The 12,978-nt window shown below is 67.5% G+C and overlaps 1 protein-coding gene across 1 annotated transcript in view; it reads right to left on the reverse strand.

Annotated features, from left to right (window-relative positions):
- NUMB (NUMB endocytic adaptor protein) overlaps nucleotides 1–12,978 on the reverse strand; it is a 107,632-nt gene that overhangs the window by 41,808 nt on the left and 52,846 nt on the right. Inside the window, exon 3 of the mRNA XM_039911308.1 lies at nucleotides 320–460. Within this exon, the coding sequence (XP_039767242.1) occupies nucleotides 320–445 (126 nt within the window). The 5' untranslated portion in view covers nucleotides 446–460. The remainder of the gene's footprint in view (nucleotides 1–319; nucleotides 461–12,978) is intronic.

The raw sequence follows: 12,978 nt of genomic DNA on the forward strand, positions 1-12,978 counted from the left end.
GGGGGGGGCGGGGGGAGAAGGCGACGCGGGCGCGGTCCCGCCGGAAGGTCCTCCCCGAAAGGCGGGTCTCGGGGCGCGGGCCGCCGCGGTCGGGCCACGGCGTCCGACCCGGGGTCGGCCCTCAGGCGGACGCCGGCAAGCGGAACCCAAACCCACCGCCGCGAGGCCGCCCCGGGAACCACGGGCCGGAGTTGCCCCTCCCCTCCCGGGGCCGCTCCGTGAAGGAGATCTCGCCGCTCCGAGGCCGCGGGGGTTCGGATCCCCTCGTTCACGCACCTCCCCCGCGGCCGGGGGGAGCGGGGGTGGAGGCGGCGCTCACCTTCACGGGGAAGCTGCATTTCCCAGTTCGGACCCCCTCTTCGTCCGTCTGCCACTGGTGGGGGCGGCTGGCCTCGGGGACGTGCACGTCTTTCTTCCTCCGGAAGCTCTGCCGTAACTTGTTCATCTTAGCTCGCTCCGCCTGGCCGGGGAAGAAGAGACAGGCGGTTCCTGGCACCGGTCGAGAGGCGGCGGGGGCCGAGCGGCAGGAGAACCCCGGGGTCTGGGAGTCGGGAGGACGCGCGTCGGCCCGTCGGCCGGCTGGCTCCCCTCCCTAGACCGGAAGCTCCCCGGGGGCGGGGGGAGGTGTCCGCTGTCCTCTCCCGAGCGCTCGGCACGGTAAGCGCTCCCGAAACGCGAGCGACCGAACACCCGAAGGGTCGCGCCGCTCCTCGGGGATCTCCGTTCCCACCTCCGGAAAACGGGGATCGAGGCCGCCGGCCCCGGACCGGGTCCGACCCGATCAGCTCGGATCCACCCCGGCGCCCGGGCCCGCGGCGAGCCCTCGACCGAGACCGCTCCGGGCCAACGGGAGGATTAAAACCCGCGAGAGAACGAGAGCCTTCCGGCTCGTTTCCGCCGGGCGGCGGACGGGGGGGGGGGGGGGGGCGCGCGCGCGCTTCTCGGCGTGATTCGAACAGTACGGGGGGGCAACGCGAGCTGTCCCGTGAAATCTACACCGGGGCTCATTTTCGCTCGCTCCACCTGGAAGGAGAACAAGAGCTGCGTGTCCCTCGCTCGAATCCACCCCCGGCAGGAGGTCGCCGGCTTTCGGCTCGCTTCGCCCGGTCGGCGTCGGTCCCATCTACCGTGCGCGGAGCGCCGTCCGGAGCGCTGGGGAGGGGACGGGAGAACGCTCCCGGTCTCGCGGGGGAGACGGACGTCGAGAGGACTGGATCGTAGGTACGTAGGGAGGCGCGGCGGGGAAAGCCGGGGCGACGCAGAAGGGGGTGGGAGGAGAGAGGGCTTAGTCGGGGAAGGCCTCTCGGAGGAGGCGGGCCCCCGACGAGGCGCGGAAGCGGGGGAGAGTCGCTGGCGGGGGGGGGGGGCGGGGGGGGAGCGGGCGACGGGACGGAGGCCCGGGGAGGAGGTGGCCATTCGAGGAGCCGGGCGCGCGGGTCGGAGGAGGAGGAGGGCGGCGAGGTCGGGGGGCGGGGGGCCGGCCGCCGTACTGCGCTCTCCCAGCGCTCAGCACGGCGCTCCGCGCCCGGGACGCGCCCGGTAGACGCCACTCACTGACCCAGAGCTTTAAACGCCCCTGAATTCAGAGACGTCGGGCCTCTCGGTTCACCGCTAGGCGACGCGGAGCGCCGGACGGAGGATGGAGGGAGTTCCCGTTTTTACGACGTCGGCTACCTGAGCATCCCCCGGGGACGGTCGGCGCGCTGCACGGCGTGAAGCAGCCGGGCACGGTGGGTAGGGCGCGGGCCCGGGAGTCAGGCGGTCGGGGGTTCCGGTCCCGCCCCAGCCACCTGTCCGCCGGGTGACCTGGGGCACGTCACTCTCCTTCCCCGGGCCCCAGCAACCTCATCCGGACAACGGGGATCGAGGCGGCGGGCCCCGGGTGGGGCGGGGACGGCCCGGTACGGCGCCCGGCGCGTAGTGAGCGCCCAACGGGCGCGCCGGCGATCACTACCGTTAGCCGAGGGAGATCGAGAAGAGGTACGCCGTCCCCCCCGATCCCGGCGGGCCGCGGGGACGACGGAACGTCACCGCAACAGACCCCTTTCCCGTCGGCCGTCGCTGCGCCGAGCCGACCTCCTCCCCCTCCGCGGAGGCCCGGCGGGTGACGGCTCCGGGCTCGCGTCGGTCCCTCCTTCCGTTCGGAGGGCGACGGGGCCCGCGCAGAGGGCGTTGCCCTACTGTCTTGGAGGAGACGCGGCGACGCGACCGAGCCTCGAAAAGGAAGGAAGACCCCGACTGGCGGGACGTGACGAGACACTCGGGCACGACGGGGGAGGACGACGGGCAGGCTCGCCCCGTCCCCGGGGCGGGGACCGAAAACCGGCCGGCGACTCTTCCGTCGAGTGACGGGACCCCGCAGAGTCCCCCGAGCCTACCCGACGCCCCCAGAGAAACCCGTCCCCGACGGCCGATTCCGCGAAACCGGGTTTCTTCCGACCGTCGCCGCGGGCGCCGCCGCACGGACTCGCCCCGACCCTCTCTTTCCGCCCCCTCGCCGGATCCTCGTCTGCCTCCCCTCTCTCTTCTCGTTTCCCAGTGATTTCCGGGGGCGGGGCGGACCTCGGGGCCGGAAGGAGCAAGCGAGAGGTCAGGCTGGCCCGGCGACACGGAAGGCTACGGCTCGCGCGCTCCGCACCGGGCTCTTTCTCACGGTCTCCGGTCACCGCTTCTCCGGTACCGGGCGCCGGGGCGGAGGCGAGGTTGGCCGCAATCCGCATCCCCCGTGGGGCTCACCGTCCTCGTCCCCATCTTACGGACGAGGTGGCGGAGGCGCGGAAGTAGAGTGACCGGCCCGAGGTCGCCGCGGCCAAGCGGTGGAGCTGAGATGCCTCCCCTCCCCTCGTCCTCCGGCTTTCCCCTCTATCCATCCGCTCCTCCCTCTGCCAACTTCCCTTCTCGCCCTCCCGCTCTTCTCTCCGCCAGTCAAGTGCTCCGCGGATACGATTCAGCTCCCCTCCCGCCCTCCGAGCTCTCCTCCACACCCTCCCCTTCTCCTCCCCTCCGGCTCCCTCCGGACCGTCGGCCGCGTCGCGGGCCGGAGACGTGGCGCGCGGTCACGGAGCAGCACTCTCCCGGGTGCTCATCGCAGCGCTCTGCCTACGGCGAGCGCTCGACAAATCCGTCGGAGACGCCTCACCGTGGGGGTCGAGGGTCATCCTTCACCTCGCCCCCTCCTACCTCACCTCCCTTCCCTCCTCCTCCGGCCCAGCCCGCACGCCCCGCCGCCGCCTCTCAACCCCTCGCCGGGTCCCGTCCCCGCCGGGCCCGCGTCCCACCTCTGGCCAGGAACGCCCCTCCCTCCTCCCGGACACCAGACCAACTCCCTTCCCCCCTTCCAGGCCCTTCCGAGGGCTCGCCTCCTCCAGGAGGCCCTCCCGGACCGAGCCCCCCTTCTCCTCCCCTCCCCGTCGCCCCGACGCCCTCCCTCCGCTCTTCCCCCGTCCCCGCCCCACGGCGCTTGCGTACACCCGCGCAGATCGCGACGTCGATTTATTCATGTCGACGCCCGTTTACTCGTTTCGATCTCCGTCTCCCCCTCCTCTCGTCGCCCCGCTTCGCTGCCGAAGCGGGCTTTCCGAGCGCCGAGAGCGGTGGTCCGCACGCAGCGAGCGCTCGATTAGATGCGACCGACCGAAGGCATAAATGCGACCCATCGCCCGCCCGTCCTCCCGCTCTTCCAATTTCCCCTCCCGTCCTCCCTCTCCTCTCTCCTTCGGTTTCCTCTTCCATCCTCCCCCTCTTCCTTCACTCCGTAGGAAGCGCTTAGCAAACACCACTCTTATCAGCGTTATCGTCGCTATTAGATAGAAGTAGAGGCCTACCCAGAAGTGACCTCGGGGGAGGCCCACCGTTAGTACGGAGGAGGAGTGTAACGAGTAGACCGTAGGCTCGCGGAGGCCAGGGACGGAAGCGAACCCTCGTCCAGAGAAGCGGCGCGGTCCAGCGGAGAGAGCCCGGGCTTGGGTTCGAATGCCGGCTCCGCCACCTGGCGGCCGTGTGACTGTGGGCAAGTCACTTCACCTCTCTGGGCCCCGGCGACCCCATCTGACAGACGGGGATCAACCGTGAGGCTCACGGGGGACCACCCGATCGCCCCGCATCTCCCCCGGCGCTTAGAACGGCGCTCCGCGCCTAGGAAGCGCCTGACGAACAGCAACGCCGTCATTCTTATCCGAAGGTAGGGCCAGAATCCGATCCGCGCCCCGTGTCCCGGGACGCACCCGTTCCCAGACTCCCACGTCGGAGGTGACGTGCCTCTGACCAAACACCCCGCGGGTCCCGCGGGGCGGATCGCCCGTCTGATTCCGGCTCCGCCACCTGTCCGCTGCGCGACCTTGGGCCGGCCGCTTGGCTTCCCCGGGCCTCAGCGGCCTCGCCCGGAAAACGGGGACCGGGACCGGGAGCCCCGCGTCCTCACCCCGACGCTGCCGACCGCTTGCTGGGGGACCTCGGGCAGGTCACTTCTCCGTGCCTCCGTTCCCCCACCTGGAAGATCAGGTTCAGGACCGTGAGCCCCGTGGGGACGGGGACTGCGTCCGACCCGCTTAGCTGGGATCTGCCCCCGTCCCTAGTTCCGTGCGAGGCGAAAGCCACCACGCGAGCCCCCCGCCGTGAGCCGAGTCCTCCCGGCCCGGCTTACGCGGCCCAGCGTGACTGACCGCGGAACACGCCACGCTGCTCTCCGCGCCGTTCCCGCTTTCATCCCCCACTTCAAACGGCGCAAGGAGCCGGAGTCGGGAAGAGCCGGGTTCTAATGCCGGCTCCGTCCCGCGTCCGCCGTGTGACCTCGGGCGAGTCGCTTCACCGCTCCGGGCCTCGGTCCCGTCATCTGGAAGACGGGGGTCAAGACCGCGGCGCGGGACGGGGACTGGGTCCAACCCGCTTCGCCTGGATCTATCCCGGCGCCCGGCCCGGCGCCTGGCACTCGGCGGGCGCTCCACAAGTGCCATTTGAAAATACGAAACAGAGGCTTCGCCGGAGGCTGACGGAGGTGATTCCGCGCATCTCCCCGAGACCGTAAACCCGTGCACGAGGGACCCGGACTGGGAATGAGAGGCGGCGCGGCTCGGTGGGAAGGGCTCGGGCTCGGGAGTCAGAGGTCATGGGTTCTGATCCCGGCTCTGCCGCTTGTCGGCCGCGTCGCCTTGGGCAAGCCACTTCACTGGGCCTCGGTCACCTCTTCTGTGAAACGGGGGTGAAGGCTGCGAGCCCTAAGTGGGACGGGCTCGACGGCCTCGCGACTCCCCCAGCGCTCAGAACGGCGCTTGGCGCGTAGTGAGCGCTTAACGCATACCAACGTTATTGCCGCCATTATTAAAGAAGAGGGAACTTCCCGAGAAAAGAGGCCGTGAAAACGTCGAACGGATTAGCCAAGGGAGGTCGTGGGGATTTTAGAAAAGAGGCCAGATCATCCTGCAGGGAGGGGGAACTGCATACGCCCCTGACTCAAGGCGGAGGACAAGAGGGAAAACTTTCTAGGGAAAACGAACCCAGGTCTCCTCCTCTCTTGCGGAGAGTGCGCGTCTCCTGATGTCCGACTGCGGCCCGGCCCGCGCGCTTCGCTCCTCTCGCGCCAGCCTTCTCCCCCTCCCTCCGTGCCGGCTCTCCCGCCGCCGCCCCTGGCCCGCGACCCCCTCCCTCCTCAGCTCCGACAATTACTTCGGGCCCGTCTCCTGACTCAGCCCCCCTCTCCTCTTCTCCCTTCCGCGTCGCCCGGGCTCGCTCCCTTCCTTCATCCCCCCCGCCCTCGGCGGCCCCGGCGCCGCTTCCGTCCAGATCCGTCATTTCTCCCTCTCGTGTCCGTCTCCCCCTCTAGACCGTGAACTCGTGGGGGGCGGGGAATGCGTCCGTTTACCGCTAGGACGTGCTCGCCCGAGCGCCTGGCGCCGCGCTCCGCACACAGTAAAGCGCTCAGTGAAGACGACCGGCCGACACCCGGGGGGGGGGGGGGGTTCGGGAAGAGCTGGGGGAAAGGAAGGTCTTTTTCCCTTGGCTGTGAATCCCCCCCCCCCCCCCTTCGTTCATCCCTTCACCCCCTCGCTCGGCCTGGAGGTTTCTGGGGTCGATAAAGGAAAGTGGAAAGGGGAGATGGGATTATTTCCACCCCGGCCCTTCTCCGATAAAAACGGCAAAAATACCGAGGGCGACAGGGAAGCGGTGGGGTCCGGCGGATAGGGCCCCGGGGGGGGACCCGGGTTCTGATCCCACCCGTCCGGCCGGGGGCCTCGGGCAAGTCGCTTCGCCTCTCGGGGCCTCAGGTGAGCCCGCCTGCAAAATGGGGACTCGGAGGCCGAGCCCCGCGCGGGACGGGGACGGCGGCCCCGACGGTCCCGTCTCCACCCTGGCACGTAGCAGGGAACGGGACTGTGACCCCCCGGGTGGGATACGGACCGCGTCCGACCCGAGCGCTCCGACTGGCGTTCTGCGCACGGTGAGCGCCCAACAGATCCGAGCGAACGGCCGGACCCGATCGGCCCGCCCGGCGCCCGCTTAAATACCGTGAGAGGGACCCGAAAACACAGCTATCTCCTCCGCGCGTATCGTGAACATCTCGAGCGGCTGCGGCGCGCGGAGCCCCGTACGGAGCGGCGGGGCTCAGTGGAGAGAGCCCGGGCTCGGGAGTCCGAGGTCACCGGCCCCCGGCCCCGCCGGCCGCGCGACCGCGGGCGAGTCGCTTCGCTTCTCTGGGCCTCGTCTGGAAAACGGGGATTAACCGTGAGCCTCGCGGGGGACGGCCCGATGGCCCCGCATCTCCCCCAGCGCTCGGAACGGTGCCCCGTGGTAGGCGCTTAACGGGCACCGACGTCGTCGTCACCATTACGAAGCGCTCGGGAGGGGACAACGCGACGGTCAACAGACACGTTCCCCGCCCGCGAGGAGCTTCATAATAACGCCGGTATCTGCTCGGCGCCTAGCGGGCGCAGGGCGCCGTCCTAGGCGCCGGGGGAGACGCGGGCTCACCGGGCCGGCCCCCGTGAGGCTCACGGTTCGTCCCCGTTTTCCAGACGAGGTGACTGAGGCACAGAGAAGCCAAGCGACTCGCCCACGGTCACGCGGCCGACGGGTGGCGGGGCCGGGAGTCGAACCCACGACCTCTGACTCCCCAGCCCGGGCTCCTTCCGCCGAGCCACGCTAAGTCCTCCCTACGTCGAGGCGGGGCACCGCCACGAGGCACCGGGGGAGTTGGGAAGACCAAAGCGGCACGTTCCGACCCCGGGGGGGGGGGGGGGGGCCGCCGCTTACCTCCTAACGGGGGACAGCAACCCGACAAGTACAGGGGGAGAAAGACGCGCCGAGCGGTACCCGCGCTCGCGGGAGAAGAGCTGCAGGTGTCACCTGCTTCCCCTCTTAGTTATTCAAAAACATCGCGGGGCCAGAATAGATCCGCTTCCGTAGAGCCCGGCCAGCCGGGGGCTCGGCGCTCTCACGGCCTCCCCCCTCTTGGGCGGCGCGGCCTTCGTACCCGATTCTCAAACCCACCCGCCGGCGCCCGGGTCCCCCGCGGGACGGCTCGGCGGCCGGGGCCCGGGGCGCAAGGACCCGGGTTCCAATCGCCCGTCTGCCGCGGGACCCCGCCTCCCCGGGCCCCGGGGACCTCATCCGTAAAGCGGGGGATCGAGGCCGGGAGCCCCCCGTGGGACGCCCTCATCGGCCCCGCCCTACCCCGGCGCCCGGCCCGGCGCCGGGCGCTCAGCGTGACCTTGGGCGAGTCACTCAACAGGGATAACGTCGCTATTCGTCAAGCGCTCACTGCGTGCGGGGCACCGTGCTGAGCGCTGGGGCGATACGGGGTGACGGGGTCGCCCCGCGCGAGGCTCGCCGGCTCAATCCCCGTTTTACGGATGAGGCACAGGGGAGGGAAGTGACGGCCGGGCGGGGATTCGAACCCATGACCTCTGACTCCAAGGCCCGGGCTCCTCCCGCCGAGCCGCGCGCCGCTTAACTTCCCCGGGCCTCGGTTACCTCGTCCGTAAAGGGGGGGGATTCAACGACGTGAGCCCCACGTGGGACGACCCGATTCCCCTGCGTCTACCCCAGCGCTCAGGACGGCGCCAACGTCGTTGTCATTTATTGAGCGCTCACACTGTGCAGAGCACCGGGATCCGTGACCTCTGGGCACCCGACGGCCGCCCGGCCCCCGTGCACGTATCCGCAAATCACACGTTATGAACGACTTCATTCTTGGTACCGCCGGCCCCTCCCGTCTAGCCCGGAAGCTCGCGACGGGCAGGGACCGCGACTGCTGACTCGGCGGCGCCGTCCTCTCCCGAGCACTCAGGACGGCGCCCCGCACCCAGTAAGCGCTCGATCGACAGCACCGATCGCTCCGTCGGCGGCCGCTCGGCCCATCGGGGGAAGTCGTCGGCCGGATCTCCGTCTGCTAACGGTCTCGGGAAAGGAACCCGTCGAGGGCCCGCCTCCTCCGAGAGGCCTTCCCGGACCGGGCCCCGCTCTCCCTCATCTCCCGCTCCCTTCGGCGTCGCCCCGACCCGCTCCCTTTGCTCTTCCCCCTCCTCCCGGCCCCGCCGCCGCTCACGTGCACGCCGGCCGTGTCGTCTGTGACTCCGGGCTCCCTGTGGGCGGGGCCCGCGGCCGCTCACTGTCCCAAGCGCTCGGTCCAGCGCTCCGCACGCGGTGGGCGCCCGATAAATACGGTCCAACGGATTTGCTGAGATCCAGCCCGGCGCCTTTCATTCGCTAAGTGCTTCACAAATCCCCCAGCTGTTGTTATAATTATAATTTCCCGTTTTACAGATGAGGGAACGGAGGCCCAGAGAACTGAAGTGCCCGGCCCAGGCCGAGGGGCCGGGCGGGCGTTAGAACCCGGGTCCTCGGCTCCCGGCGTCCAACCCGATCCCCGGCGTTTGGCGCGGTCGCCGGCACGTAGTGAGCGCTCACCAGATACGGTCGTCGTCATCGGTCGAAAGAAGCGGTGGATGCGATCCCCGCCCCGAAGGACCTTCCAACTTCCCGGGGGTGACGGGAAATCCAAACCGAGGAAAACGGTTGAGGAGTTGAGGGTAAGAGGCCAAGGGGGGCACGGACGGAGCCCGGCCCTGGGAGTCGGAAGGTCACGGGTCCCAACCCCGGCTCCGCCACTTGCCTGCCGCGTGACCCCGGGCGAGTCGCCTCGCTGCTCTGGGCCTCGGTTCCCTCTTCCGTCAGACGGGGCTCGCGACCGTGAGCCCCGGGCGGGAGGACAGGGACCGCGTCCAACCCCATCTGCCCGTCTCCACCCCGGCCGCCAGTACGGTGCCCGGCACGCTGTAGGCGCTTAACAGATCCCACAGTTCTTCCCACGATGTCGACGGCAGACGCGGGGGTCAGGGTGCAGCGGCAGATTCTGCCCGGGAGAGGCAAGGGGCGTCACCCGGGGCGGGGCGGAGGAGAGTCGACGGGCGGGTGGGATCCGGCCGACGGCGAGGGGTTTCCGTTTGTCGGAAAAGTCGAGGGGGTGGGGCACGTGAGATATTTTCGGTGCTCGTCCCTTCGTTCGGTCGTATCTACTGAGCGCCTGCTGCGCGCAGAGCGCTTGGGAGAGGACGACCTAACAGCAGACGGACCCGCCCGCGGCCCAGCTGACGGCCTAGAGGGTTTAACCGACGAGGGAGGGACGGAAGAGGCGGGGAGACGGCCGGTGAGTCCGGGCCCGTGATCCGGCTGGAAAAGCCACGGGGACGGGTGTGGCGAGGGCGGCCGGGGAGGGAAGGGCCCTCTCCGGGGAATACCGGACGGGAAGAGCCGACGGGACGTGGGCGATGAATAAGGCGGGGGGGCGTCGGCTATCAAACCGCGGCGGGGAACCTGTTGGACAGAGGGGGTGCCTTTCACCCTCTCGTGCCGCGCTGACGATGCTTCTGGCACCAAAAAAACCCCCAAAAGACAAGTCCCGGGTCCCCGGGGAAGCTTAATTAGAAAGAACGCCCACCCCTGCCCAGATCCAAATAACATCCGCGGTGTTGGGTGAGCGCTTATTTTGTGCCGGGCACGGTAGGCAGACGCCGGGATACGGGCAAATCGGTTCAGACGCCGTCCCCCGCGGGGCTCACGGTCTTCGGCCCCGTTCGACAGACGAGGGAACTGAGGCCCCGGGGCGGTGAAGTGACTTCCCCAAGGCCGACCGGCAGACAGGCGGCGGGCAAACGGGACGTGACGGAAGCCCGCCGTGGGCGTGGAAGGAGTCTGTTATACCGTTACACTGTAACGATCGTGACAGCGACGGTGCCCGTTGGGCGCTCGCTACGTGCCGGGCGCCGTTCCGAGCGCCGGGGCAGATACGAGGTAATCGGGTCGTCCCGCGTGGGGCCCACGGTCTTCACCCCCATTTTCCAGATGAAGTGACGTGCCCCGGGGGTCACCCGGCAGACGGGTGGATTGGATTCGGACCCAGGCTCCCTCCACTAGGCCTTGCTGCCTCTCCACTGGGAGCGCTTAGTGCAGCTCTCCGCGCGCAGCGGGCGCCCAGAAGATCCGACTGATCGACCGAGGGCGCACTGAGGCAGCCGGGCGCGAAGAAAAGGCCGAGACAAACCCAAAGCCCTCGAGGAGGGGACCGTCCCGACGAGCCGGCCCGGGGCCTTTCGGAGCCATCTCGAGGCAGCTGTTCAAAGCTGCGCGGATGAACTCCGATCGCTTCCTGTATGAGCTTTCGGACCGGGGAAGAAAGAAAGCGCAGTCAAACGCGTCTGCGTCACGCGCGGGGAAGCAGCGCGGCCCAGCGGATAGAGGACGGGCCCGGGGATGCCAGGGGCGCTGCCTGGCCGCTGGGCGACCGTAACGATCGTGCTGGTATCCGTTAAGCGCCGACTCTGCGCGGGGCGCCGTCCTAAGCGCTGGGGGAGAGACAGGGTCAACGGGTTGTCCCACGGGAGGCTCACAGCACATCCCCATTTTCCGGATGAGGTCGCTGAGGCCCGGAGAGGTGACTCGCCCCGGGTCACACTGCCGACGGGCGGCGCAGCCGGGATTCGAACCCGTGATCGCCGACTCCCCAGCCCGGGCTCTTTCCGCTGAGCCACGCTGCCGGTGGCTTCACCCCTCTGCGCCTCGGTTCCCTCATCTGGAAAACGGGGATTCGGACTGTGAGTCCCATGCGGGACGGGGGACTGCGTCCGACCCGACGAGCCTGTGGCTCCCCCGGGGCTCAGAACGGTGTCTGGCACCTAGTCAGCACTCAACAGATCGCAGTAAAAAAAAAAAAAGCCCAACCCTGCTCTACTTTCATTCATTCGTACTGATTGAGCGCTTGCTGAGTGCAGAGCACTGTACGAAGCGCTTGAGAGAGCACAGTACGGCAGTAAACGGGCGCTCCTTGAGAGGAATCCCTCAGAAGAGAACACCGTCACCTCGGAATCCGTTACGGCCACGGTTCTGCTGTGTCGGCCCGGTGCCTCGTCTCGAACGGTGCCCGGCGCCTAGTTAAGAGAACTTAAGAAATACGGTGAAAAAAGAAGAAAAAAATCTGCATCACTTGAGAGGGACTCCTCGGAACGGAACACCACCCCCTCAGAGTCGGTGAGAACCTCGGTTCCGCTACGTCGCCCCGGTCCCCGATCGCCCTGTATCTAGTCCGGCGTTTCCAACGGGGCCCGGCACCCAGTGGGAACCTGACCGATACCGTAAAAGAAACAGGAAGAAATCTGCATCACTTGAGAGGACCTCCTCGGAACGGAACCCCACCCCCTCAGAGTCGCTGAGAACCTCGGTTCCGCTACGTCGCCTCGGTCCCCGATCGCCCTGTATCTATCCCGGCGCTTAGAACGGGGCCCGGCGGGTGGTGAAGAACTTAAGTGCCATTAAAAAAATAACTGCTCTACTTGAGGCGAGTCCCTCGGAAGAAAACGTCACCACCTCCGAGTCTAGAACTGCCTCAGTTCTGCTCCGGTCGCCCCAGACCCTAATTATCTCGTTATCTATCCCAGCCCCTAGAATAGTGCCCGGCACATAGCTGGCACTTAACACATACCGTAAAAACCGAAAAAAATCTGCTCTACTTGAAAGGAATTCCTCGCAGTAGAACGCTTCCGCCTCAGACTCTACGGCAGCCTGCCCTACTTGAGAGGAATTCCTCAGGAAAGAACGCTGGAATCTGGGTGGGCCTCGGTTTCGCCACGTCGCCCCGGTGCCCGGTCACCCTGCATCTATCCCGGCGCTTAGAACGGCGCCCGGCACGTGGCGAGCGCTTGACAGATGCCATTCTAAAAAAAAAAAAAAAATCCGGTCGGCTTGACCGGAGGCCAAGTTCCCTCACCTGGAAAATTGGGGATTCGGACCGTGAGTCTCGTGGGGGACGGTTGGACTGTGTCCAGCCCGATGAGAACAGTGTCTGGCACATAGTTAGCACTTGACAGATACCGTAAAAAAGTCCGCTCTCCTTTCAGCCATTCATTCGGTGGCATTTACTGAGCCACCTGCTGTGCTAAGGGCTCGGGAATTCTGAGGAATTCCTCGGAAGACGATTCTGTGATGGCCTCGATTCTGCTACGTCCCCCAAGGGCCTGAGTTTCTTTTATCTATCCCAGCGTTGAGAACGGTGTTTGACACACAGTAAGCGCTCGGCAAACACCGTAGGAAAAAAATCCCTTCCGCTTGAGAGGAATCCCTCAGGATAGAACACTACCACGCCAGAAGCTGGGAGGGCCCGCTCTACTTGAGAGAAATTCCTCCAAAAAGAAAACATTTACCACCCCAGAATCTGGGACGGCCTCAGTTCCGCCACGCCGTCCCGGTGCCCGATTCGCTTCTACCCCGGAGTTTAGCGCAGTGGCCGGCACATAGTAAGCGCTTAACCGATACCGTAAAATGACAACAGAATCTTCTCTGTCTCAGAGGAGTTCCCTCGGAAGAACTCCACCTCAGAATCTGGGGCGGCCTCGGTTCCGCCACGTCGCCCCGGGGCGTGATGAGCGTCCACCCCGGAGCTCAGGACAGTGCCCGGCACATAATGAGCGCTTCACCGACACCGTAAAATGACAA

The sequence above is a fragment of the Ornithorhynchus anatinus genome, chromosome 1 (genome assembly GCF_004115215.2).
Source record: "Ornithorhynchus anatinus isolate Pmale09 chromosome 1, mOrnAna1.pri.v4, whole genome shotgun sequence".
In the NCBI taxonomy this organism is placed as follows: Eukaryota; Metazoa; Chordata; class Mammalia; order Monotremata; family Ornithorhynchidae; genus Ornithorhynchus; species Ornithorhynchus anatinus.